Genomic DNA, 27,286 nt, shown 5'->3' on the forward strand with positions numbered 1-27,286 from the left:
AGCTCCTCCCATAAATGAAGCAAGCCTCGATACGCGCTTCGCGGAAACGCCCCCTCCATTACTCGACACACGCTCCGAAGCCTCGATACAGAACGTCCCATCACTACTCAGCATATCTAATTTGCCACAAAGAAAATCAGCCATATTTTTGTGGGATTAAATAAAATAACAAAACAAAGCAGTATTTAGTGTTTTTATGAAATAAATTACATGAAATGATTTATCTTATATTGTCTCCTGAATGTTGCCAGCACAGTCTGTTGTGTCTGTTGAACCTTTAACAGGGAAAAATGAATCAGTCAGCAGCAAACAGAAACACTGGCTACAGCAGCATCCGCTTCTTATGTTTTGGAAGGACTCACACACAAAAAGCAAGTATACAAGAACGCAACGTACCATCATCGTTGCAAGTGACATTGTTTTAGTTGAGCTGCAGACTTTTATGGGTATAAAACAATGAAGAAGTTTATAGTGAAAAAATATATGCAAACTCAGTGCAGACATACCACACAATCACAGACAAGTCTAAAAAAACAACCCTGAAGAAAAACAAGTTGCTTTTCTTTCTGTTTTTGTATCCCCAGGAAGTGAAAAGCAAGAGAAACATTTATATTTTTGCCATTTCCCAGTAATCTGTATCAGATCCTCAAGTAAAGATCATTGAAACAACCTGAGCAATCGCACATGATGAATTTTTAACATGAAAGAAAAAACCTTACATAAACTATTTATCCAATTAGTCATGATGAAATGTGTTCATGTAGAATAAAATGCAACTTTTAATTATGGGAGATGTTAATGAACAGAGAATTGTGTCAGTGAATGCCATCAGGGGTTTGTCAGCAATATTATTCTGATGTACCTTTGTCCCACCTGATTACCTTCATTAAACAGCAGCAGGATAGATGGTGGGTCTGCAGAATGACACACGACATGCAGAATCTTTTATGTTCCTCATTTTGTGTCATTTTTATCTTTTATAATATTTTTTTAAACGTTGAATAATAATATTGTCTTATTAAATTAGAATTTAAAGTGCTTCAAAAACTGCGAGCCACACAATAAAACACAACAAACTTGCATGTCCTTACAAAAAAATTCAAGATTAAACAGGTTTATTGTCACTGTGTTATGGCAAAGTTACAGCTATGGTGCGTTGGAGTGTGAGATTCAAAACAAGACAGAGGTAAGTACATATCCTTTATTAAAAGTATAAAAGATAACAACATGAAAAATATTTTCACTACAGTCATGCATAAAACAGTTCCTCCTGTTCGAGGTTAACATAGCAGATCATCTCCCTCCAGCTCCGTCTATTGCCAGCATCCTCCTCTGTCACACCAACACTCTGCAAGTCCTCCTGATGGCTGACCCCAGTTGTGTACTCCTCGCATGCTCACCTTTCCACCTGTCTCTCTCTCTCATTCACACACATGTATTTTGTCTTTCTTTTATTCCTCTTCTCTACAATGCATGCCTCCACTGCTCCAGGCTCTTCATCTGCTCCCTACTGTCACTACAGATCAAAGTATCATCTGCAAACATCATAGTTCACATAGACTTCTGCCTCATCTCATCAGTCAGCCACATCACCATTGCAAACAAGAAGGAGCTCAGAGCTGATCACTGATGTAATCTCATTTCCTGAACCTACCTGTCACTAAAACGTTCGCTTCAGCACTGCCTCACATCCTTATGTCTTATGACCTGGCCCATCCTCACATACTTCTCTAGATCCAAAAATACCCAGTGAAACTCATTCTGTCCTTCTATATTCTTCTCTATCAACACTCTCAAAGCAAACGTCACATCTGTATTCCTCTTTCTCAGAATAAAGTCATACTCCTTACTGATCATCACTTCTCTTCTTAACTAGCTTCAACAACTATTCCCCATATCTTCATGGTGTGGCTCATCAGCTTTATTCCTCTGTAGTGACTACAGCTCTGCACATCACCCTTGTTCTTGAAAACTGATACCAGTACACTTCTTTTCCGCTCCTTAGGCATCCTCAGTCTGGCTAAAAAGTCCACCGCTGTCTGTCCTAGACACTTCCATACCTGCGGTTGATCCTGGTTAAAGGCATGTCATCAGGATCAATGGCCTTCCACTCTTCGTCTTCATCATAGCTGCCCTCACTTCCTCTTTACTAATTCTCTCCACTCTCTGATTCATTAACACTCTGATTCACTCTACCTTGCTCTGCCACTTGCTTCATTCATTATCTCCTAACAGTACTCCTTGTTACTGAGCAGTTTTCGCTGTAGTTAATCGCTCCTGTAAAATAGTCAGATGTCAGATGTCTATTCATATTAATGTACAGAATTCACCTGCTTGCTGCTACTACTGCACTACTGCACATTCACCCAGTGTACATACTACATGTATATATATATAATGTTCTTCCTCTACACCCCCCCCCAATTTTTGCACATGTCGAGGAGCGTGTCAGGCTACATTTCACTGTGTGTTATACTTGTATAACTATGCATGTGACAAATAAAGAACCTTGAACCTATAGTTAACCACGCTAACCAGCTGCACATCCTTTCCAGCTCAATCTCTCTCTGTCACTTTTTTTTTTTTTTTTTTTTATCTTATCTTCAAGTAGTCTCAACTTTATTAATGTAGTACTGTAACTCTGTTCCAGGCATACTGACAAAAGCACTTAAAGAACTCACTTTTAAAATATTACTCTGCTATGCTTTTACTCTTACTTAAACTCAAACTATGTCCACACACACTGATGTTTTTTAGGAATTTTGTTTGCATGTTTACGCGATAAATGGGCTGGCAGGAGTTTCTGAAAAGCTCCTATTTTACTGATACCAAAACACTATTTACGTTCAGACTAAAGGCCAAAGCTACGTTCACCAAAATGTACCTGTGACCGTAACCTCACACCGCCGCTTTTTCTGCAGCTCTTTTGTTTCTTTCAGTCTGTGGTATGTGTGTAGCCTCTTCATATTTTTGAGGTGGATTTAAACTGTTTCCAACACCATCCCTTTCATGTGAACGTGTAGGGGAAACCCTTGATTAGCTAAGCAAGTTCATGACCAGCTTTGTGTTACTGAAAGATATCCTGGGTATGTTAAACTAGCTTCACAGTACAGGGCCCTTGGCAGCTCATAGTCACTGAGTCAACCACAAACTCCTTTGTATACTGAATTATTTTAGCACCATGAATACAAAGTAGAATATTAGTGAAGTGGAAATCATTTTACCATCATTTTCACCATCATCAGTCCTCTGCCAAATTATTTTAATCTTTCTACAGCTTTAGACAGAGCAGAGGATGGGATATAGGATATATGTCAGGTACATCTTTAAAAATAATTTTACCAGAAGTTACACATGTTCACATTCCAACTCTGTGTTACTCTGAGGCATGTATTTATGTCTACGTCTGAGTTACAGCTGATGGTTTTAGGTGATCCTTGTTGCACTGTATTTAACTGCTGTTAGACTGTATTCAGTTTAACAGTAAAAAAAAATGCCACGCATTTAAAGTGTGCATGTAACTCACATGGTATAACGGCAAGGTATAAAATATTATATTTTAGATATTTTATTGCTATAAAAAATTTATTTCATTTTAGCAACATAATGCAGAACATTTTAGACAGCAGCAACAAAAGATTGGTATTTTTTTGAAGTGCTTAAAACAAGATAAACATTTTACAGTGAGCTGTATAAAACGTATGTAAAGAGCCTTAGATGGAAGCTGAGTTTTAGAGAAGTAAAGATGTGGAGGGGTCATCAGTCTGTGAAAGAAACATTTTGGGGGTTCAGTCAACTAAAGAGTCAGCGAATCTAGAGATTCTACACACACTGAATCCATACATGCAAATTTGAACCCAGCAAACATCTCCCAATATTGGTGTCTATGTGGTGCAGATTTAATAAACCGAGGGAGGAAAATTAATACTTACACAAAGACACATCGATTTATCTTCCAAAGAATTATTAAATAAACATGTAGAAAATGGATATTTATCAAACTGACTTACCAATAATGTCATTGGCTGATTTTTGTGGTATTTTATTTGTTGTTCTCAGGGTCCCTGAGTGACAGAAGGATTTCAAACTTTTAAATAATAAATATTTGCAGATATTAGACAGGTGTCAGTGTAGGTCACATATAAGAGTCATAAAGCATTCTGTTTTAATAGGAAGAGACACATTAAAATAGGACACAAAATAAGTCAAGAGTGAAAGTTACCTCTTCTTGTCTTTTTTTTAAGCAGGACAGCTATGAAAGTGGCTACACAAGCAAAGACTATCTGCCCCACTGCTACACCTGATGCAATGATCCAGAAGGAAACTGTGAGAAAAGCAGGAAAAATATGACACTGATTAACACTGACACATCAATCATGGATCACAGTGAAATGTAGACCTACTGAAGTCATTGTTATTAGCTCCAAATTGACTCAGATAGCATCACTCTATAAATCTGTGACTTTGAAAAAGTTTCTCACCATTATAATCAGCAGTAGCAGCAGCATACACCTGCTGGACCTCAGGAACCGTCACCATCACCTCTCTGTGAGGAGCAGAGAGCACTCGTGCTGCACATCCCACCTGTGTGCTCTGTTTAAGTGAACCTGAGAGCACAGCTGTAGTGGTGACAGTGAATGTAGCGTTGGTGTTGGAAACATTGACAGTGTTGTACTGTGAGAAGTTGAGGTCTTGTTGTGAGACACTGAGTGTTATAGTGGGAGCAGGTCGACCAGTGGCTGAACAAGATACAACCCACTCTTCAGTAGAGTTTGACTCTCTGACATCAACAACAGGTTCGTGTAGCTCTGTGAAGGATCAACAAACACTTTAAGAAAAATGATTTTAAAATGCGATCAACATCTGACAAATTTTCATTTGTTATCTTTTTTGCTGGAGCCTATTGTAATTTGAAGAAGGTAAAAGTTCTTACCATAGACTTGGAGGCAGGGTCTACCAATAAAGGCTCCTTCAGGATAAGTGTTAAACAGACAGCGATAGCATCCTTCATCCTGCTCTGTCACATTCCTGATGACTATGGAACAGTTCCATAGACCAGCATGTTTAAACTTAACTTTATCTGTAAAGCCGTCATTCACTCTCTGGCCAAAGTACTTGTTGTAGGTGGCAACATTTGTCTCCACATCATTTGAACTTTTCTGCCATGTGACCTGAAGGACGTCTTTAGTTTCCAAGAGCTGACAGCTCAATTCAGCATCTTCTCCCACTGCTGCCATCACAGTCTGCTGTGTTTGGATCACTGCTGCTGCACCTTTAACAGAGAAAAATGAATCAGTCATCAGCAAACAGAAAGACTGGCTACTGAAGCATCTGTTCCTTACCTGTTTGAAAGACTCCACACACAAAAAGTAGATACACAAGCACACAATCTGCCATCGCTATTGCAAAGTAACACGTTTGAGATGAATAGGAGACCTTTTTGGATATCAAAAGGTGTAAAAGGTTGGTAGTAAGTGAATAAATGCACACTGAAACTACACAGAAATCAGGGCAGACATACCGCACACTCACAGTTGAGTTAAAAAGTAACTGAACGAAAACAATTGACTTCTCCTTCAATTCTTTTTTTTAACACAAGGAAGGGATCTGCATCAGATCACTTCCTTGTGCTTTCTCAGTAGTCTGTATCAGATCCTCAACAAGTTTACAAAAAACATCCTTTTTAACAGGAATGCCAAAAAGCAAAAAATATTACCTCAAACAAATTATCCCATCAGTTATGGCCTGGTCGTGACCTGATGTCACACACACATGACCGTGGTTTTGCTGTTTGTCACATTATTAAAGTCAGCATTATGTACTGTAATATGCAGACATTAATCTGAGACTCTTTGGATCATTCTGAGTCTCATTAATTATTGCATTAAAACAGATATTTCAATGTTGTATATCAGATATCTGAGAACGAAGAAAACCAACTATGTGTTTGTGGTGTCGCAGAGCTGTATGACTGCACTTGTGTTCATTATGGGTCTGTTTCTATAATTTTGTTTCTAACGTGAATATTTGCACAGACTGACAAACTTCATGTTTCATTCAGTTTATGCAGACTCAATTTATCTTTGATTAAGAATAAAGATGTTTTACTATTATAGAATATGAATAAGCTCTGTTATAGCACTCTGTATCATTTTAAACATAAAAGGCTGGATGTTAAAACCTTTGACCCTCTTATGTGTTTTTAGCCACAGCTTTTTAATCAACTTTATTAAACAGCGGTAGAAATGTGACCATGTGCCATCACTGTTGCAAATGGTCAAGTTTTAGTTAAAGTGCTCTGGGCATAACACTCAGAGATAAACAAAGTAAATATAGACACAGACTACACAAGAAACACTAAGCTTTAACACCCACAGGCAAGCGTGGGTGTTTCTTCCCTTTTCATGCTTCTTCGCCTAATAATTAGAGTTACTATTGCATCAAGTTCCCATTAGTCTAATGCAGAGGAGGCCTTTGGTTGTAGGGTATTTTTATTTAAAGTTTCACGGTCCTGGGTCTTTTGACCCAGCGGTTTGTGTTTCTTACTATTATTATGTTCTTGCGTTCTAGCTTATTCTTATTAGACTTTTTAGTTCCAAGGGTTTTGATTCTGTGCTCCCTCTGTTTAGTGTCTGCCCGTGTGTTCCCTCTGTTCTGTCTGTATAGCGTCTCTGAGTCCAGTCTGTGTATTTCCTGTTTTTCTTTGAAGGTCCATGTCCTATTTCAGTATTTTTAGTTTCGGTTGCTCTGTCTTGTTAGGTCTAACTTCTCCCGACTGTGTTCCCACCCGTTCCTTGTTCCCTCATGTTCCTGCCTGTGTATTTATAGTGTGTGTCCTCCAGTGTTCAGCGTCACGCTGTACCCTCATCTTATGCTGTGTGTTCTGTTTGCCTGCCTGTGTAAGGTTATTTTTGTATTTTCAGTCTGTTACTTTTGAGTTCAGCATTAAAGCTGTTTTGACTTCACGGTTTGCCTCTATGAGTCCTGCGTTTGGTTCCTCCATACTGCCTGCCTGCACACAGCCTTGACATAAAGAGCCAACGTGATGCCTATTAGCTTCGGTAACTCTACCATTATATCACTGTATCAGGTGAGAAAACATCCTCCATCTCCACATAACTATGAAGCAGCATAGTTATCCTCTAAAGTCTCTGTTTACTTTGTTCCAAAACAATCATCTTAACCAGAGACGACATCAGGACTTGTTCAGTAATTTACAGGACTGAACAACAACAGCAGCACAAGTTCAGATTCTAATTTAGATTGTATGTCCACTGCAGTTTAATCTGCTATCATTTAGTTAATATGAAAACAATGTTAGTGTTAGATGTTTAAGTCTGTAGTCGGCTTCATGTTCGAGTTAATCCTGTAATATAGGCTAATATAACTGACAGGGGATTTCTAAACATCACCCCGCAGTTCTTCAGCTGAGACACCTGAGTTAGAAAACACAAACACTGCAGTTGTCTTTTACTTGCGAGGACGGTCACAGAGCGCTCTTCCTTGCAGGAGGCACTCACGGACTCGCGCTGTATCACTGTCAGCGTTCTTTATTTATACAAGCTTGTGTCTGTGTGTACAAAGATAACAGAGTTATTCTAAGAACTCAGAGCTGAGGTTCCCCTTTTCTAAGTCTGCATGTTCTTACAGAAAGAGGAAGCTGTTAGTTGTTTATCACACAAGAGTTCATGTCAAAAGTCACATAGACATTTGCTTAGTGTTCAATAAAAGAACACATTTCATGAAGCTGATCACACTATATACAATTTCCCCCTGACAATAACTAAATCATTTTTTTTTAAAAATACAGTTAATTACATTAACCCTTTCATGCATAGAGGTCACTACAGTGAACAGCTATTCAAAGGCTGTTTGCTTGTATTTGTGTCAGTGTTGATGGTGTACTTGCACATAAACCACTACATTGGACACTGATGTGTCACTCCATCACAACTCTGGTCATTTAATGTTACTATAGATGTACGACATGTGTCATTTTAATTATTGTTATTTCATCCTGTCATGCATGAATTATGACAACCTCAATCTTTAGGCATGAAAAGATGAATAAAAATACTTAAAGAAAAAATCCTGATTGAGGTTGTCATAATTCCTGATTGAATGGGTTACACAATGGGTTACACTTTTGCAATGAAAATAAACCAATAACAACAAACAAACAAACAAACAATTTAGGATTCAACAGCTTGAGGCTACGTCCACACGTACCCGGGTATTTTTGAAAACGCAGATTTTTCTATGCGTTTGCACCTTTTTTTCCACACGTAAACGGCGTTTTCGGTCACTGAAAACGGAGATTTCTAAAAACGCCTGCCAGGGTGGATATTTTTGAAAACTCCGTTTTTGCATTTACGTGTGGACGAGAAAAACGGAGAAAACGCAGTGTCAAAGGTGTGCGCCTTTTTTGACGTCACACTGTGCGCCACGTTGTTTTGGTGAAATTAATTTCTACAATACTGTTACTGTTAATTGTACTCTCTGCAGTGTTTAAATGCTTACATATACACACACAGTTGCTGTCCCTCCACACATACGACTCGGTTCTGCTTCTATGCCCCATCCTTGTTTACTATTTCCCACCGAGGCTTCTAGACTTCTGATTGGCCAACATTTCTACACGGTTAGGAATATATCGCCACCTGTTGCTTTGGCATGTTCGTAGCAGCGTTTTCCTTCATTTCTGCGTTTACGTGTGGACGGGATTATTTTTTAAAATGAAAACGGAAAATCTCCGTTTTCAAAAATACCCGTGTACGTGTGGACGTAGCCTTATTGTGACTGTGCGAGGACGGAGCGCTGGAGTGTGACATTCAAAACAAAACAGACAAATATTTAAAAAAATCTAGTATTAAAGTATAAAGTGTCAGAAATATCAGCATTAAAAAAATAAAAATTAACAATTGAAATCTGGAAGAGTGGCTAAAGCTCAGCCCCAACTGGGTCATGTTTAGGCACAACAAGCCTTAACAGATCTCCAAGCAAATGTCTAAAAAATAAAGGACTCGGGGTGTTGCAATGACCCAAAGTCAAGAGCTCAAACTGACTCAAATGCTGTAGTGGGATCTTCAGAGAGCTGTGCAAAAGTTCTGTCACTCACAGTAAAACATCATTCCTTTAGCTTATGTGCGTTTAGCTTCTGTGTCTGGTGCATTTGTTAAGATCAACTCACTTGGCAGAAAGTTCATATTAAACAGTTGTGTTGCTGTGAGCTGTGTGTTCACCACAGCGTGTTGCTTACAAGACGTAAGCAACACGCTTACGTTGATCGTTTTTTGGATTGTTGTAATTTGGTGTTTGTTCACCTTGTCGTTATTCTTCTTCATAGGTGCTCTGATTGTTCAGATAAAAAAAAAAACCCCAAAAAAACCCAAATATATTTAAAATGTACTGAACTAAACTGAGTGAGGAAAACAGTCTTACCCATGAATGTTATTGGTTGATTTTTCTGCTGTTTTACTCCTCTAAAGATCACTGAGTGATAGAAGGATTTGTAGTTTAAATAAATATCTGCAGCTATTACTGGATAGATGTGGGTTTAGGCTCTTGGAGTCATAAATCATTATCATGTTAATAGAAAGAGATGCATTACAATAAGACACACATTAAACCACATGTGAAAGGTACCTCTTCTTGTCTTTTTCGTCAAGCAGCACAGTGGAGCAACGAAAGGAACAAAGACCAACACCACTACTGCAGCTATTACAGTGATCGAGGAAGAATCTGTGAGAAAAAACAAAATATGACAGAGATCAAAACTGATACATCAGTCATGGATCAACTTGAGACTTACTGATGTCAATGATGTTAGATCCCAGTCAAACTGACCCAGAAATCACCAATCTGTAAATGTGCGAAAGAGTTTTTCACCATCACCATCATCATCAGGTGTCTGTTGGACCTCAGGAATCATCACAGTCAGCTCTCTGTGAGGAGCAGAGAGCACTCATGCTGCACATCCCACCAGTGTGCTGTGTTTACTAGTGATGGGTCGGTTGCGAACGAAATGGCTCTTCGAGCCGGTGTTCTGACAAACCATCCTACTATGGCAAAACGTCCTACCCGTAGGATAATTTTACAGTGTCCCCTGACAAACAGTCCTACTTTGGCAAACCGTCCTAACAGTAGGATAATTTTACGCTGCCTTATGACAAACTGCCCTACTTTGGCAAAATGTCCTACTGTACATAATTTATGCACATTTCTGCTGCCAAACAATAATTCCAGCACAAATTTAAGTAGGGTATGACGGTTTGCCACTTAACTTTGCCCATCACAGTATGCTGATATTCATAAAGCCAGTACGGTTTGACACTTCTTTTTACCCATTAAAGTGTGCTTGTAGGTCACATTCACAAAGGTAGCATGTTTTGGCACGTAATTCTTCCTGTCAGAATTATGCTTCTTGCTCTTATTAACAAAGGTAGCATGGTTTGGCACGTAATTCGTCCCATCAGAGTATGCTTCCAGCTTATAATAACAACAGTAGCATGGTTTGGCACGTAATTCTTCCTGTCAGAGTATGCTTCTAGTTTATAATAACAACGGTAGCATGTTTTGGCACGTAATTCTTCCGATCAGAATTATGCTTCTTGCTCTTATTAACAAAGGTAGCATGGTTTGGCACGTAATTCTTCCCATCAGAGCATGCTTCTAGTTTATAATAACAAAGCTAGCATGTTTTGGCACTTGTTTGTAGAAGCAGTCTGCATGCCAAGGTACTTAAGTTATACAGCTGTCACCATTGAAGTGATTGGAACACCTGACTATATAAACTTTGACAATGAACTCACTCCATTATGGTTACAGTATATATTTATTGAATATATTTACAGATACATATATTTGACATTTATAGATCCAACAGAACACAGGGAGAAAGAACTGAAAAAGAAACAGTATTCATAACAAATTATGCACATTTTTTTACACAAGTACTTGACCAGGCTGCTCTCTTATTGAGCACATCCAAAATGTGCCCATCTGAGACAAAACTCGCACTGCACCTGAAGAGGGGGGGGGGGGGGGGGGGGGGGGTGTTAACCAACATTACGAATTTGATGACAAAATAATTACTACAGTGGCTTGCATAAGTATTCGGCCCCCGTGAACTTTTCCACATTTTGTCAGATTGCATTCACAAACATGAATCAATTTTATTGGAATTCCACGTGAAAGACCAATGTCTCTACCAGCTAGAGACTGGTAGAGACATACCCTAAAACAGCAGTCCCAAACCCCCGGGCCTCGGACCGGTACCGGTCCGTGAGTCGTTTGGTACCCGGCCGCTAGAGTTGAGGCTCAGATGTGAAATGTATAGTTTTCAGGGTTTTTATTGGTTTTCAGCGTTATTTTGTTATCGTTTAATTGTTAACTCGGTTTTCCTTGGTCTTTTCACGTGTGTTATGAATAAATTTTCCTTTTTTTCGGTACTAGTTTTATTTTGTTTTATTTATCCCCGACACCTTAAAGGCCGGTCCATGAAAATATTGTCGGGCATAAACCGGTCCGTGGCGCAAAAAATGTTGGGGACCGCTGCCCTAAAAGACTGGCAGCTGTAATTGCAGATAAAGGTGGTTCTACAAAGTATTCACTCAGGGGGCTGAATAATTATGCACACACCACTTTTCAGTTATTCATTTGTAAAAATTGTTTGGAATCATGTATGATTTTTGTTCCACTTCTCATGTGTACACCACTTTGTATTGGTCTTTCATGTGGAATTACCATTAAAATTGATTTGTGTTTGTGGCTGTAATGTGACAAAATGTGGAAAAGTTCAAGGGGGCCGAATACTATTGCAAGCCACTGTATATTGCATTTGTGGTTTATTTGTTTTACCATTTCAATCATACTGAACTCAGGATCGGCTTCCAGCATGGAACAAACCACACAGTATCAGCATTACCTAGAAACACACTGGCGTTCAACCTAACAGTTTTTAAACAAAACTGAAAGTGCTATTGCAATACAAAAGCGCATGACTCAACTTATCAGCTGATCGCCCTGATGCCGGCCGGCTCGCTGGCCAGGCCCGCAGAAGTACCAGCTGAAATTTGGAGGAAAACACATCGGGGATGCAGAGGTCAAGGACAGAAAAGAAGAAAAAAGGTGACGGTGAGACAGCGGAGGCTCGAAGCGAGGAGGAGGTATAAACCGTGTCTGCCGTCTATCGTGATGGGAAATGTGCGATCGTTGGAAATTAAAATCGACGAGCTCTCAGCACTGGTACGGAGTCAGAGGGAATACCGAGACTGTAGCCTGATGTGTTTCACCGAATCATGGCTGCACCAGGACATTCCCGATGAGAATGCTTCCGTGGAAGGCTTCCACACTGTTCGGGCGGACAGGGACAGCATCGCTAGCAGTAAGCGGAAAGGAGGTGGGCTTGCTGTTTTAGTTAACAACCGGTGGTGTAACCCTGCCAACATAACAATCAAGGAAAGGATTTGTTGCCAGGACACTGAACTGTGTGCTGTTGGACTCAGGCCGTATTATTTACCCTGGGAATTCTCTCACGTCATCTTGGTGGCTGTTTATGTTCCTCCCTCTGCTAACCCCACAGCTGCATGTGACACTATCCACTCTGCCATAGCTCGGTTACAGACTCAGCACCCGAGTGCCTTTATTGTGATCTCGGGTGACTTCAACCATGTATCACTGGACAATACACTACCAACATTCAAACAATATGTGGACTGTCCCACCAGGGGAGAGAAAATTTTAGACTTACTGTATGCTAACGTCAAGGATGCATACAGCTCCTCCTCCCTCCCCCCACTTGATAGGTCAGATCATAACCTGATTCACCTCACCCCCCGCTATGTGCCAATTGTGAGGAGGGAACCTGTGACCACCAGGACTGTTAGGAGGTGGTCAGAGGAGGCAATAGCGGAACTACAGGGCTGTTTCGAGGTGATCGACTGGGAAACACTCTGTGAGCCTCACGCCGAGGACATCAATGGGCTTACTGAGTGTATCACAGACTACATAACTTTCTGCACCGACTCCATTGTTCCAGCTCAGACTGTTCATTGTTACCCAAATAACAAGCCGTGGGTGACTAAGGACATCAAAGCCCTCCTCAACAACAAGAAGAGGGCTTTCAGAGGGGGCAACAAAGAGGAGGTGAGGAAGATCCAGGTGTTACTAAAGGACAAGATCAGAGAGGCTAAGGACAATTACAGGAGGAAGCTGGAGTGGAAACTCCAGCAGAACAGCATGAGATAGGTGTGGAGGGGCATGAAGACCATCACTGGATTCAGGCCAACCAACAGCAGGGGAGCTGAGGGAGGTGAGAATAGAGCCAACGAGTTGAATCTGTTTTTCAATAGATTCAACACCACAGTGTCTGCTCCCACCCCCACTGTTATATTCTGGTCTCATTCACGACAGACTCCAGAATATCTATTTCCTACCCAACGGGGTAGTAAGTTTTATTAACAAGTCATGCGACTCAGATTGGTCCTCTGCCATGTACAATAGCAACATACAGCCTAACCATCCTTACTTGTGTGACACTCTAAAACGTCCGTCCAGCAACACAATCTATTGTGGAACAAAACATCTTGCAAACAATAATTCACATTATTACATCCCTTCTCTTTTTTTTTTTTTTTTTTTTGGAAAAAACAGAAGTCCTTTTGTTTTGATTTGTCCTTCTTCTCACTGAGGGTGAAAACAATATGAAACACTCAAAGAATACAAAAGCATTCCACTTATTCAAACATGTACATTTCTGTAAGCTGTAGTGAACCTCAATATCCACAGAATACACAACTCTTCCCCTCAAACAATAAACAATAAATCCTCATTATGCAACATAGTCTTTGTACCTAAGTGGTGGAACCACTTTGCGGCCTGACCTTGTCCTGACACCCCCTGTTACCTCGTCAGTCTTGATCTGCCGCTCACGAGTGTCTGAGGGAGCTGTCACTGACCTGGTCAGTGCCCCGGTGTCCGTTATGGCATTTTCCTGATCCACCACGCCTGCATGTCTCAGGTGCCTCCGATTCCTCCTCAGGACACTTCCAGAGTCCAACTGAACCTCATAGGACCTCGGGTCGACAGTCCCAATCACCACTCCCCTGCTCCAAGTGGAATGGCGGTCAAAAGGCTGAACTCTGACACTGTCCCCTAGCTTCAAAGAGTCCATGTCTCGTGCTGATCGGTCATAGCACAGTTTTTGGCGCTTCTGTTTCCTCTCCAACTCCCGCCGGGCTGGAATGACTTTTGGCCTTAGCAGGCTCGTCCTGGTTGGCAAAAGCGTCTGTGTCCTCCTGCTGAGCAGCCTCTGAGCTGGGCTGGTCTCCAGGCCTTGTGATGGTGTATTGCGATGGTCCAGAATCGCAAGATACGGGTCTTGCCCTGCCATTTTTGCCTTTAGCAGCAGCCTCTTTGCTGTCTTTACTGCTGATTCTGCCTTCCCGTTACTCTGAGGGTAACCTGGCGAAGATGTTTTATGCTGGAAACCCCACAGTCGACTAAATCTCAGAAACTCACCGGACGTATACTGTGGTCCATTATCTGAAACAACAATGTCCGGGATGCCCTGTCTGGCAAAGTGAGCCTTCAGCTTTCTAATCACTGTGGTGGACTTAGTGTCCGGGAGATAGTCAATTTCCCAGAAGTTTGAATAGTAGTCCACTGTGATAAGGTAGTCCTTGTTGTCAAACATAAACAGGTCTGAGCCCACCTTAGCCCATGGTCTAGTCGGGATCTCATGTGGAACCAAAGTCTCTTTCTGCTGTCTGTAGTCAACTGACCTGCAGATGTCACACTTAGTCACATAAGTCTTAATTTGTTCGTTCATGCCTGGCCAATATACACACTCTCTGGCTCTCCTTAGACAACCTTCTACACCTAGGTGTGTCGAGTGTAGTCTAGTTATGATCTCCTGTCTCATGGTAGTCGGGACAACAACACGTTCACCTCTAAACACAAGTCCATCCTGACTACTCAGTTCATCCTGGAATGAGAAGTATGGTCTGATGTCACCGTCAGTGTCTCTTTTGTCTGTCGGCCAACCTCTGTGAATTGTATCTATGAGGATCTGTAGTGCTTTGTCGTCTTGTGTAGCAGTCCTTATGCTGTTTAGTCTGTCAGGTGAGATGGGTGCATGAGTGACCATGTTAATGCTCTCTATTTCCTCCTCTATGGAGCCCTGTGGTGAGCACTCTGGAAGATATGCCCTGCTCAACGTGTCTGCTAATAACATGTCTTTGCCTGGCACATACACCACATCTATGTCATATTTCTGAATGCGCATAAGCATCCTTTGCAACCGTTTGGGTGCGCTCAACAGTGGTTTTCTTACAATGGTCTCTAAGGGTTTGTGATCACTGTGTACCACCACTTTACGACCATATGTGTACTGATGGAACTTCTCCATGCTGAAAACTACAGCCAAAAGCTCCTTTTCGATCTGGGCATAACCCTGCTCTGTACGTGTAAGTGCTCTACTCGCAAAAGCCACAGGCTTACCCGTCTGCATGAGTGCTGCACCTAACCCTTTGTCAGAAGCGTCACATTGTACTGTCAGCTCTTCCTCTGGGCAGTAGTATTTCAGGACTGGAGCCTCTGCTATAGTCTCTTTCAGTCTCTGGAATGCGTCTTCATGTCGAGTCGTCCAGTTCCACTCACTGTCTTTGTGTGTCAGTTGTCTCAGTAAGTCGCAATGGTCAGACAGATGTGGGCAAAACTTTGCTAAGTAGTTCACCATACCTAACAGTCTCTGTACTGCCTTCACGTCTGTAGGTCTGGGCATTTTTTCTATGGCCCTAACCTTCTCTGGGTCTATTTTCAGACCGTTGCATGTCAGCTGATGTCCAATGTACGTGGTCTCCTTCTGTTTAAGTTTGAACTTGTCTGCGTTCAACTTAATGTTTTTTTGCCTGCAACGAGTCAAAAACTGTCTCAGCTTCTCGTCATGGTCACGTACTGCTCCAGCATCTGTGTCCCCCTGACCCGTGATCAGCACATCATCTGCAATGATGTAGATCCCTGCCAGTCCATCCAAAGCTTGTGTGAGCTTCCTCTGGAACACTTCCGGAGCTGGGCTTATCCCCATTGGCATCCTCAGCCATCTGTAGCGTCCAAATGGAGTCGAAAATGTTGTCAGGTAGCTCGACTCCTCCTCCAGTTTCACGTGCCAGAATCCACTCTTCACATCGCAGACAGAGAACACTTTAGCCTTTGACAAATCTGGCAAAATGTCCTCAATGGTGGGCAATGGGAAGTGGCTCCGTTGTAGGGCTTTGTTTAAGGGTTTTGGATCTATGCACACTCTTAAGTCCCCACTCTGCTTTTGGACCACAACCATCCCACTGATCCAGTCTGTGCTGCATTCTACTGGTGTAATGATCCCTCTGCGCTGAAGATCTTGAAGCTCCTTTTTTAACGGCTTTATCATTGCAATAGGGACACGCCGTTTTGGTAACTGCACTGGTTTCACAGTTTCATCCACCTCGAGCCTTAACTCTCCCTCCAAACAGCCATCTCCCGTGAAGACATCGGCATACTCTGTTTTAATCTGATCCATGTTCCACTTATTGGCTGTTGGGTGCTCTGAAGTAACGATGCTGTCCAGTTTCAAGATGTTTTCATAGTGTACTTTTATGAGTTTCATCGCTTCGCTGGCTCTCTTGCCCAGCAGTGGTACTTTACAGTCTTTGTCAACCACTTGAAACTCCAACCGATACAGTTTCTGATTTCTCGGGTTACGTAGCTTAACTTTGCATTTTCCCAACGGCTTTATCTTACTTTTGTTGTACATCATCAACACTGTCTGTGTGTCCTCCAACTGTGTGTTCGGGCTTAGCATGTGGATTGGCATTACATTACAACTGGCACCACAGTCAATCTGAAAATTTACAATCTCTTTGCCCATCAGCATGCCTGCAAAGAGTTGAGTGCCTCTCTCTTTGTCAGTGTTCTTTGTAGTTGAAACATGTGCGTCTGCCTCTGTAACACAGAGAACGTCCTCATACTCATCACTCTCACATGCTGTCACGTTGTGTACATTCGTCCTTCTCTTCTGCTCTGAACGTGCCATGCATTTAACTGCAAAGTGGTTTTCTCTGCCACACTTTTTACATTTCTTCCTGTATGCTGGACATTTTTCTTTCTTTTTTTCATGTGTTCTGCCACAAAACTTACAGTCCACTGCGTCGCCGATCCGTTTCTGGCGCACAGCTCCATGCACAGCATGCACCTCCTCCACTGCAGCTCCCGAAATGGTTTTGCTGTTTTCCCGCGACAGCTCCGCGGCTCTGCAGTGCTGTATGCATGCATCCAGTGTCATGTTTTTCTCACGCAGCAGTCTCTCCCTCAGACTCGGGTTGTGAAGTCCACATACAATCCTGTCACGAATCAGTGAGTCCCTTATTACTCCAAAATTGCACGTTTTTGTCAGCAGCTTTAACTCCGTCACATAGCTGTCAATTGTCTCACTGGCGCCTTGGTTTCTCGTGAAGAACCGATAACGCTCCACAGTTTCATTAACTACAGGATTGCAATGATTGTCAAACTTCTCAATAATGTCCTTAACTGTCCACCGATCTCTCGCTGTGTCGCCCATTAGCGTGTCTAGCAGCTCCCTGCCGCTCTCACCAACGAGATAACTGAACAAGCTTACTTTTTTCTGTTCGCCGTCTGAGTCCATGGTCAGCTCCACATAGAGCATAAACTCGTCCCTCCAGGTCTTCCATGTCCGTGATAGGTTACTGGAGTCCAATACCAGCGTCGGCGGCGATTTAAGGCCCTCCATGCCTCGCGGCGGTGCTAACTCGATTAGCCGCTAGTTGCTCACCGCTCCGACAGGCGTCTCTCGGGGGTTCACTCCGGCCGTGCAGCTTGCTCCGCTGTCCGCTCCGCTGCCACCATGTTATATTCTGGTCTCATTCACGACAGACTCCAGAATATCTATTTCCTACCCAACGGGGTAGTAAGTTTTATTAACAAGTCATGCGACTCAGATTGGTCCTCTGCCATGTACAATAGCAACATACAGCCTAACCATCCTTACTTGTGTGACACTCTAAAACGTCCGTCCAGCAACACAATCTATTGTGGAACAAAACATCTTGCAAACAATAATTCACATTATTACACCCACAACCTCACCTGTAGTCAGCCTGGAATCCAGAGCCACACCACTGTGCCAGCCTCTCTCTTCACATGGCGCTGTTGCCTCCAGTGAGATTCCTGACACCCCTCCCCTGTTAACTCAAAAGACACGACGTCGTACTCTCATTCACAGCGCTTTATTCGTTCCGCCATTTTACATACGGACCACAACAACAACACTTCGCGGGCAACCGTACTCTCGCGATAAAACAGAAAATAACAAGTTAACAATCTCCCTCTTTCTTAAAAAAAATAAAATAGGAGTATAAACACACCCCAGTAAACATTTGTATACACACCCCTGTAAACATTTGTATACATATATGTATATATTTATATAAACAAAAAAAACATTTCAAAAGTGCTTAGCTTTACTTAAAGCATACTATCATTGCACACAATAAACAATGGTACATTTGAATGCAAAGACAACTTTGTAGACAAAGGATTACAGTATCCAGAGTCCTTCATCTAGCGCCTTTAGAAGGGTTAAAGGTGAAACTCCCTTTTTCGTCAGACAATCAGCAAGTTGAGATTTTGAATCTGACCAACAAACCTGTCTGATTTTCTTGGCTTGTATGAGCTCTTTAATGCTGCTCATTTCTAGCCTCAGTCTCTTCTCTGTAACCTGCTTAGTAGACTTGAGTGCATCAAACAAGGAATGATTATCAGTTACACAGATCAAAGGAAGAGCGTTTAGACCAGTGTTACCAGTTGTAAGCTCAGAAAAAAGTGTTGCCAGGAAGACAGCACTGTCTATTCCATCTGACATGGCAAGAGTTTCTCCTGCCAGTGTACTTCTGACCACGCGCCTGATTTTTTTAGACTGCCAGAAGAGAGGACAAAACTTTCCTCCTTTACCCATAAGGACGATTAATGCCCCTCCTTGAGTACCGCCATCAGGAAGGTTGCCAAATGAAGCATCACTGAAAACAACCAATGCCAGATCCTCACTGTTACCCAAGTGCTGAAACTTAAGAGTCACTTTCTCTGCCTTAAGTTTACGGATAACTTTGTTCACTTCATGAATAGACTGTACAGTTGCATCTTTGATATTAGATCCAAGGCTACATGTGTCAAACATAACATCAGGCCTTGTTTGTTTGGCAACCCACAAAATCTGTCCTATTTTTGACCTGAGTTGCTCACGTTCTGTTTCACTTAAGGGAGCCTCCCTCTGTACAGCCCGTGCTGCTTGTAGCTGAACCGGTTGTAGGTTGTCAATGTAAAGTTGTTGATGCACCTCTATTACATCATTAACTGTACAAATGTCCATACCAACATAAGAAAAGCTGTCATGTTCTTCACGGCCCACAAGGAAGGTAGATTTCAGTACAGGAATGATATGAGTTGCAAAGTGACTTGAACCAGCCCAAAGGAAATCATCAACGTGACATGCAAGCACTCCTGTAACCTCAGATTGTTCATTCTGCCAATAGAACACTGCAGGATCAACCTGTGATATTTTACCACCAGTTTTGAGCATAATGTCTTTGACCTTATTGTACCAATAAAGTGAAGCATCTGCAAGTCCATAAACACACTTTTTCAGTTTCCATAGAACATTGTTCTTGCCAGCTTCAGGTGGGGGACGAAGATAGATGTCTCTTGACAGTTGCATTCCCTGCAAGAAGGCAGATTTAATGTCCATTGAATTTACTCTCCACTTGTTTTGACATATCACAGCTAGCACCAGTCTGAGGGACTCAGACGCACACGTTGGAGAGTCTTTCTGTAGTTCTTTAGTATTTACCTCTTCAAACCCCCGTGCCACAAGTCGAGCCTTTGGGACAACACCATTAGTAGTTTCTTTGAGTGTACAGACCCATCTAGTAGACACACATTTTTGACCCAGGTCTTTCACTTCATCAAACACACCATTACTTTGCCAGCTCTCAATCTCCTGCTGCTTAGCAGAATCAAAGGAAATATCTTTTGTTATGAGTACATCTGCATCTCTGTTTTCAGCTTCAGTGCAAAGACCATCAACAAGTGACATGTCTACAGCTTTCTTTTCACCTTCACTACCATCATGCTCAAGATATTGCACATTGTACCAGTTTTTGTATTGCCCTTTTGCTTTTCCCGCTCTGCCTAGCACTCTGGCTGTGTGTTGAACACCGTTGTCTCTGTTGGTAAAAGCAATCAGCTGTCCTGATCTTAACTTTACATTTGCAGAGACATGATCAGTGGGTGTAGAGGGCTCATTTGCAGTTTGTGTGACAGACATGTTTTCTGTAGTGTGTGTGACAGACATGTTTTCTGTAGTGTTAGTTTCTCTGTCAATAGTGATGTCTTCTTCCTCACTAATACTCTGTTCCCCATCGGGTGTGTCAGTGTCATCATTTTCAACTGCGTCTTTGTTGTCATCATCAGTAGTACTGTGTGATATTTGTTTATCTCCAGTCCGTGAATCCACTTTAGTCAATCTTGACTGGTGTACTCTTACAAGAGTCCCCCCATGTCTTACAAATACAACAGTTCCATCCTGCCCAATAACTACACCTGGACCCTTCCACTCTGTACAGTCGACTCGTTTGTAGTATACTTTATCTCCTGCCTCATATTTGTCATCTGTAGGCCTAAGTTGTTTGCGTAGTGCTCTCCTGATCCTTTCTGAACACTCTGCCTCAGTAAATGCTTTTCTGGAAGCATGTAATGCTGAGATATGTTCAGCTACTCTTGCACTTACAGTTGTGCCCTCTAAGGCAGGTGGCTTATCCATCAACACAGAAGGAAGGTTGGGGTTTTGGCCAAACACAAGTTGATGTGGACTATAACCATGTACATTAAGCATACTGTTTTTGGCCATAAGGGCCCAGTCTAGCGCAGTGTGCCAGTCACATCCTCGTTCCTTTTTTACCTTCAGGAGGATTTCTGTAAGTGTCATGTTATGTCTCTCCAGTAGTCCGTTGCTCCAGGGACTATACCCCGCCGTTGTTTTTACCTCAATGTTGAAGTTTTCAGCCATGTCCCGAATGTCTGTGTTGTTGAACTCTCCGCCGTTGTCTGTGTAGAGCCGTCTGGGGGCACCGTGAATGCTTATCCAGGTGTGAATGAAGGAGTTGACGATCTCTGCAGCTTTCTTTGTCTTTACGATGCTGCCAGCACTGAAGCGTGTGAAGTGGTCGATGATGTGAAGGTACCACACATTGGGCTCCAGCTCATGTAGATCCATCGCTACTGTCTCATTATACTCAGAAGCCAGGGGTAGACCAACAGCAGGTCTCGGCTTGGTTTTGCAATATTTCTGACAAATGTCACAGTCACGAACTATCTCTTGTAGAATAACTGCACATTGTTTATCTGTATTGCCAGAGCTTTGGATGAGCCTCAATATCCTCTCTGCAGATGCATGACCAAACTGCTTATGAAGTTTCACAAGGACTTTCTGTTTCTCTTTTGTAGACATTTCAGCAGTTACCATGAGAACTTCATTTTCATTGCAGCTTTCTGTAGTATTTTCATCTCTAATGTCCACACAATAGTGTCCCGAACTAGTGAGCTCTAGGGGAACAGGCTGCTTGAACATGACAACACTGTCATTCTCCATGTCTAGAACAGTCCCTGCTTTCTTGAGAGACGTTTTGCTCAGTAGTAGTGGAATGTCAACAGGAACTACTTCACTTTCAATGTCACATTTTGTTTGTCCAATTTTTGCTGGAAGTTTCACTTTTCTGCTGGAATACACTACAATACCATCCCCAAAGCGAAATGGTCTGGAGCTGGGGGTTTCTGATTGCAACAGCTTGTTTACTTGGCCTTGGCTGAGGTCACGCATGTAACTATCTAGCCACTTTTGACCACAAACTGTACGTGTACATGCAGTATCAATAATGGCTGACCCCAGTGCCTCAGTCAGGAAGATTTCAGAGTCTGTCATTGAGGCTTTAGTGTACAAGGTAATGTTACACTCCTCCACTTTCCCATCTTCAGTTAGCTTTACTTGGTCACCATTACGATGAGGACAGTCTTTCGCCCAGTGGTAAGTGCTCTGACAAATAGCACATCTTGTTCGCTTGCCAAACTTGTCAAGAGGGTTGGTACCTTATAGTGGTTGTCGCTGTCCACTCCGCGACAAAGTACCGTTGTTTCGTTTGTATTTGGGACCTTTTTGTTCCGTAAGGAAAACTGCTTCTTGGTTCAGTTGAATTCCGCTGAAAACTCCGGTTACTTTCCCTCCGAAAATCCGTTTCAGTGCAGACTTCATAGACGCAAACGTTAAGTCCGTGCACGCTGTCAGTGCAAGCTGTCGACTTTTCTCATCAAGACAAGCTGTATCTAGAAGCTTAAATGCTAGCACAGCGTCAGGCAGCGTCATGTTGTACTTTTTCATCCGGTTATAACGCTGTTCAAAGTCTATAATGTAGTCTGCCATGGACACGCTGTGGTTCTTTGCAATGGAGTCAAAACACGAGTAGGCTTCATAAGCGCGGTCTTTCTCTTCTCTCTGAAACACCGCGTCAAGTTTTGCAAGTAGTATTTCCATACCGTCATCTTTGTCTAAATCTTCCGCGGGTATCTCCATGGCCGTTTCTCTGGCTCTTCCCTCGAGGCCCAGCGCCACCGCGAGTGCCTGTTTCTTTTTATCCAGCTCCGTAACCCGTCTCCAGATATTGACTTCATTCTTCCAGCATTCGTATGGCCTGGCTTCATCAAGCTTTGGTGGTACTTTGTAATTGGAAACCATCCTCTGCTACCAATGTTAACTCAAAAGACACGACGTCGTACTCTCATTCACAGCGCCTTTATTCGTTCCGCCATTTTACATACGGACCACAACAACAACACTTCGCGGGCAACCGTACTCTCGCGATAAAACAGAAAATAACAAGTTAACATCCCCCACCCATCACCTTCACTCAATACCAGGTTGAGATGCAAATGAGGAGACTTCACTCAGGCAAGTCTGCTGGACCAGATGGAGTGAGTCCCCTTGTCCTCAAGACCTGTGCCCCCCAGCTGTGTGGAGTCTTTCATAAACTGTTTATGCTGAGTCTGAGTCTGCAGAGGGTCCCAGTGATGTGGAAGACATCATGCCTCGTCCCTGTACCAAAGACGCCACGTCCCAGTGGCCCCCAGGATTACAGGCCCGTGGCACTGACCTCTCACATCATGAAGACCCTGGAAAGGCTCATCCTGGACCAGCTGCGACCCATAGTAAGACCACATCTGGATCCCCTTCAGTTCGCTTATCAGCCTCGTCTCGGAACTGAGGACGCCATCATCTACCTGCTCAATCGTGTCTACACCCATCTGGACCAGCCGGCGAGCACTGTGAGGGTCATGTTTTTTGACTTTTCCAGTGCTTTCAACACCATCAGGCCGACCCTCCTGGGTGATAAGTTAGCAGCGATGCAGGTGGATGCTTCTCTGGTGTCCTGGATTGTTGATTACCTGACAGGAAGACCACAATATGTACGTCTCCCACAGTGTGTGTCTGACAAGGTGATCAGCAACACAGGGGCACCACAGGGGACTGTCCTCTCCCCCTTCCTCTTCACCCTCTACACCACAGACTTCAGCCACTGCACAGAGACCTGCCATCTTCAGAAGTTTTCTGATGACTCTGCGGTGGTTGGATGCATCAGCAGGGATGATGAGACAGAGTACCGGGCTGTGGTCGACTCCTTTGTCACGTGGTGTGAGCAGAATCATCTGCAGCTCAACGTGGCAAAGACCAAGGAACTGATCGTGGACTTCAGGAAGACCAGGAAACACTTGACCCCTGTTTCAATTCAGGGGGTCAGTGTTGACATTGTGGAGGACTATAAATACCTTGGAGTACACATTGACAATAAAATGGACTGGGCTAAAAACACCACAGCACTTTACAGGAAGGGCCAGAGTCGTCTCTATTTTTTGAGGCGACTGAGGTCCTTCAACATCTGCCAGAAAATGCTGAGGATTTTCTATGAGTCTGTTGTGGCCAGTGCGATCCTCTATGCTGTTGCATGCTGGGGGAGCAGGCTGAGGGTCGCAGATGCCAACAGACTTAATAAACTAATCCGTAAGGCCAGCAATGTTGTGGGGATGGAGCTGGACTCCCTCAAGGTGGTGTCGGAGAGGCGGATGCTGTCCAAGATAAAGACAATGTTGGATAACACCTCCCACCCACTCCATGACATGCTGGTCAGTCACAGGAGCACGTTCAGTGAGAGACTGAGATTACCAAAAAGCACCACTGAACGACACAGGAAATCATTCCTGCCTGTGGCCATCTCCCTGTACAACGCATCCACTTAACACACTGTTTGCTGCTACAACTACACGTTTCTTTTCCAACTATTTATTTATGAGTGACTTATGTATGTATGTATGTAGGGCTGGGCCATATTATACCGTTCACGGTAATACCGGTATAATGTTAGGCAACGATAGGAAAATGAAATATCGCGATAGAATGGGAGTAAAACGCGCATGCGCAGTGCCTTTGTTTTCATACGCACATGGCCGATTATTGAGTGAAACAGATGAACCAGAATTTGTTTGTAAAAATGGTGCAACTTCCGTGATGTGGAACTGGTTTGGTGTTTGTCCGTCAGATACACAACAAAGCACATTTTTTTGCAGAACATGCAAGTGGCCGTTCTAAGATGCTCTTAAATCTGGGAGTAATCTGGGTCCTAAACTCCGTATGCTTCAGGTCAAACAACACTGCAGCATCACTTAGAGTTAAAAACTGTCTAAATTCTTTCATCTTTAATAAAACGATCAGTATTGCTGCTTTACCAGGTGTAACTATAAAGTTTAACTTCCAGGCATCCATGAAAACAAAAGTTATTACATTTAACGGAGTTAGAAGTTAGCAGGAAGCTAGCGGAAGTTAGCTCGCTAGTTTCGCTAGTTACCTAAGCATGATATTGCATGTTCTGACTGAGAGATTTCTGAAAAAAATCAAACGTACAGCTCTGCTATCACTTCCAACATAAATGAAGACGGGAAACTAAACAGCAGTGACGTTTGTAGGGTTACTGAAGTTTGGCTAGCTGGTATATAATGATGTGCTACGTGATCGCTAGCGACACAGCTATGTTAGCATAACATAAACAGTGAAGCTGGAGGACGAACACTAACACTTTTCCACTTATAAAAGTTAACGTGAAGGTTCTTCATGGTTAGAGACAAATGCAATCGCATGGCAGGATGCTGTAAACGGACCAAACTTCAGTCAGGAGAACAACTGAGATAATCCATCCACAATACGAGGTTAGTCATTAATATACTGCAACAACATGGGAATAGAGCAGCTACCAGAGAATTCAACATTAATGAATCAATGGTACAGAAGTGGAGGAAGCAAGAAGAATGAGTTTAATAAAGTTTGATTTATCTGACTGCTTTGTTTCGCTTAATGTGCCTTATAATCCCGTGCACCTTATGGTCCGAAAAATGCGTACTGCACACTGCAGTTTAATGTTGCAAAGCACCTCTTTTTAACTTCAGTGGATATTATACCTGGTTATGCTCAGGATATGTCAGCCCATTTCTACTGGAAATGCCTTTTGGTTAAACTTTCAGCAAGGAATTTGCATTTGCACTGTTACATTTTTATAAAGCTTTAATGTACATAAAAACCAGCTTCTTGTTTAAGTGAAAATAAATGGAAGGTTGTCTTTTTGCGCTAGTAATGTTGTGGAGTTGTATTTTGTCTCGCATCAATTATATCGTCGGTTATATCGTTATCGCAAATTTTCAAATATATATCGTGATAAATATTTTTGGCCATATCGCCCTGCTCTATATGTATGTATATATATGTATATATTGTACTATTCTTAGTTAGTGTATTGTCTGTCTTGTCTTAATGTTGGTTTAAAATAGAGCACTGTAACAAAAAATAATTTCCCCCAGGGATCAATAAAGTATTCTGATTCTGATTCTGATACCTCTTAGATATAGCGATACAAGATGGATAATGCACTTTTTAAAACTTCTGGAACCAGTTCCTTCATCTATTCGAGAGCGGAGCTGCTGGCACTAAGAACAAAGGGACAGACCGGCATGCGACACAACATCCCGGCCGAGCTAAAGAGGAGCTACAGAGGCTGCAAAGCTGGAACGAGGAGAGCGGATCACCGGAGGCGATTCAAACCATCAATCCCGACAGTGATCATGGGCAACGTGAACTCGTTACAGAATAAGATTGATGAACTGTGCGCTCTGAACAACCACAGACTATACTGTGAGTGCAGCTTGTTTACCTTCACGGAGACGTGGCTAACCGAGCTAACGCCGCAGGCTAACGTAGACCTATGCGGTTTCACATCCGTGAGAGCCGATAGGGACACGCAGGCCAGTGGAAAAAGCAGAGGTGGGGGACTCATTGTCTACGTTAACAACAGATACTGTAACCCTGGACACGTCTCCGTTAAAGTTTCGGTATGCCGTCTGGACCTGGAGCTGCTAGCTGTTAGCTTGCGGCCATATTATCTACCTCGGGAGTTCAGTCATGTGATCTGTGTGTGTGTCTACATCCCTCCGAGGGCCGACGCAACAGCTGCCTGTGAGAAAATACACACAATCACAGCAAGACTTCAGACACAAAACCCAGAGGCTTTCATTATTATATCTGGAGACTTTTCACTTTTCACCAGTTTGTGAATTGTCCCACAAGGAGCAACAGGACAATTGACCTACTGTATGCTAATGTGAGAGATGCATACAGAGCCACCCCCCTCCCCCCACTAGGGAAGTCAGACCACAACCTGGTTTACCTACAGCCACAATACACACCCCTCGTCCAAAGGCAGCCGGTCACAACGCGCTCCATCCGGAGGTGGACCCCAGAAAAGGAGGATGCTCTGAGGGACTGTTATGACACCACAGACTGGGATGTGCTCCTGAGCCCACATGGTGAGGACATAGAGGGGGCGACACACTGTCTTACAGACTACCTCAACTTTTGTGTGGACACGGTCGCCCCTGCTAAGACGGTACGGTGTTATCCTAATAACAAACCGTGGGTAACACAGGAAGTCAAAGCTGTCCTCAACATGAAGAAGAAGGCTTTCAGGAGCAAAGTGAAGGAGGAGATGAAAGCAGCACAGCGGGAGGTGAAACGCTGCCTGAGGGAAGCAAAGGACACCTACAGGAGGAAGGTGGAACAGAAGTTGGAGAGGAACAATATGAGGGAGGTCTG

The 27,286-nt window shown here is 42.8% G+C and overlaps 1 protein-coding gene across 2 annotated transcripts; it reads right to left on the reverse strand.

Annotated features, from left to right (window-relative positions):
• Positions 1 to 1,186: 1,186 nt before the first annotated feature.
• On the reverse strand, positions 1,187 to 18,531 carry LOC113016666 (OX-2 membrane glycoprotein-like). Of its 2 annotated transcripts, XM_080297289.1 has the most exons (7): positions 18,142 to 18,531; positions 9,646 to 9,741; positions 4,934 to 5,272; positions 4,482 to 4,808; positions 4,223 to 4,324; positions 4,011 to 4,064; positions 1,187 to 3,764 (listed from the first exon to the last, which is right to left on the reverse strand). In XM_080297289.1, the coding sequence occupies exons 3-7, from the start codon at positions 5,235 to 5,237 to the stop codon at positions 3,760 to 3,762; spliced, it is 792 nt and encodes a 263-aa protein (XP_080153415.1). In that variant the 5' UTR covers positions 5,238 to 5,272; positions 9,646 to 9,741; positions 18,142 to 18,531; the 3' UTR covers positions 1,187 to 3,759. The 2 variants fall into 2 exon arrangements, with proteins under 2 accessions (XP_080153415.1, XP_026015448.1); XM_026159663.2 differs by lacking the exons at positions 9,646 to 9,741; positions 18,142 to 18,531 and adding an exon at positions 5,343 to 5,560.
• Positions 18,532 to 27,286: the final 8,755 nt, after the last annotated feature.

The sequence above is a fragment of the Astatotilapia calliptera genome, chromosome 23 (genome assembly GCF_964374335.1).
Source record: "Astatotilapia calliptera chromosome 23, fAstCal68.1, whole genome shotgun sequence".
In the NCBI taxonomy this organism is placed as follows: domain Eukaryota; kingdom Metazoa; phylum Chordata; class Actinopteri; order Cichliformes; family Cichlidae; genus Astatotilapia; species Astatotilapia calliptera.

What these genes read in the sequence shown, in the direction of transcription:
- LOC113016666 (XM_026159663.2), bottom strand. Translation starts at nt 5,397, where the DNA reads ATGGCAGATTGTGTGCTTGTGTATCTACTTTTTGTGTGTGGAGTCTTT. An exon ending in GTGTGGAGTCTTTCAAACAG is followed by an intron (nt 5,273 to 5,342) that starts GTAAGGAACAGA and finishes TCTCTGTTAAAG; the next exon opens with GTGCAGCAGCAGTGATCCAA. An exon ending in TGCTACTGCTGATTATAATG is followed by an intron (nt 4,325 to 4,481) that starts GTGAGAAACTTT and finishes CTTTTCTCACAG; the next exon opens with TTTCCTTCTGGATCATTGCA.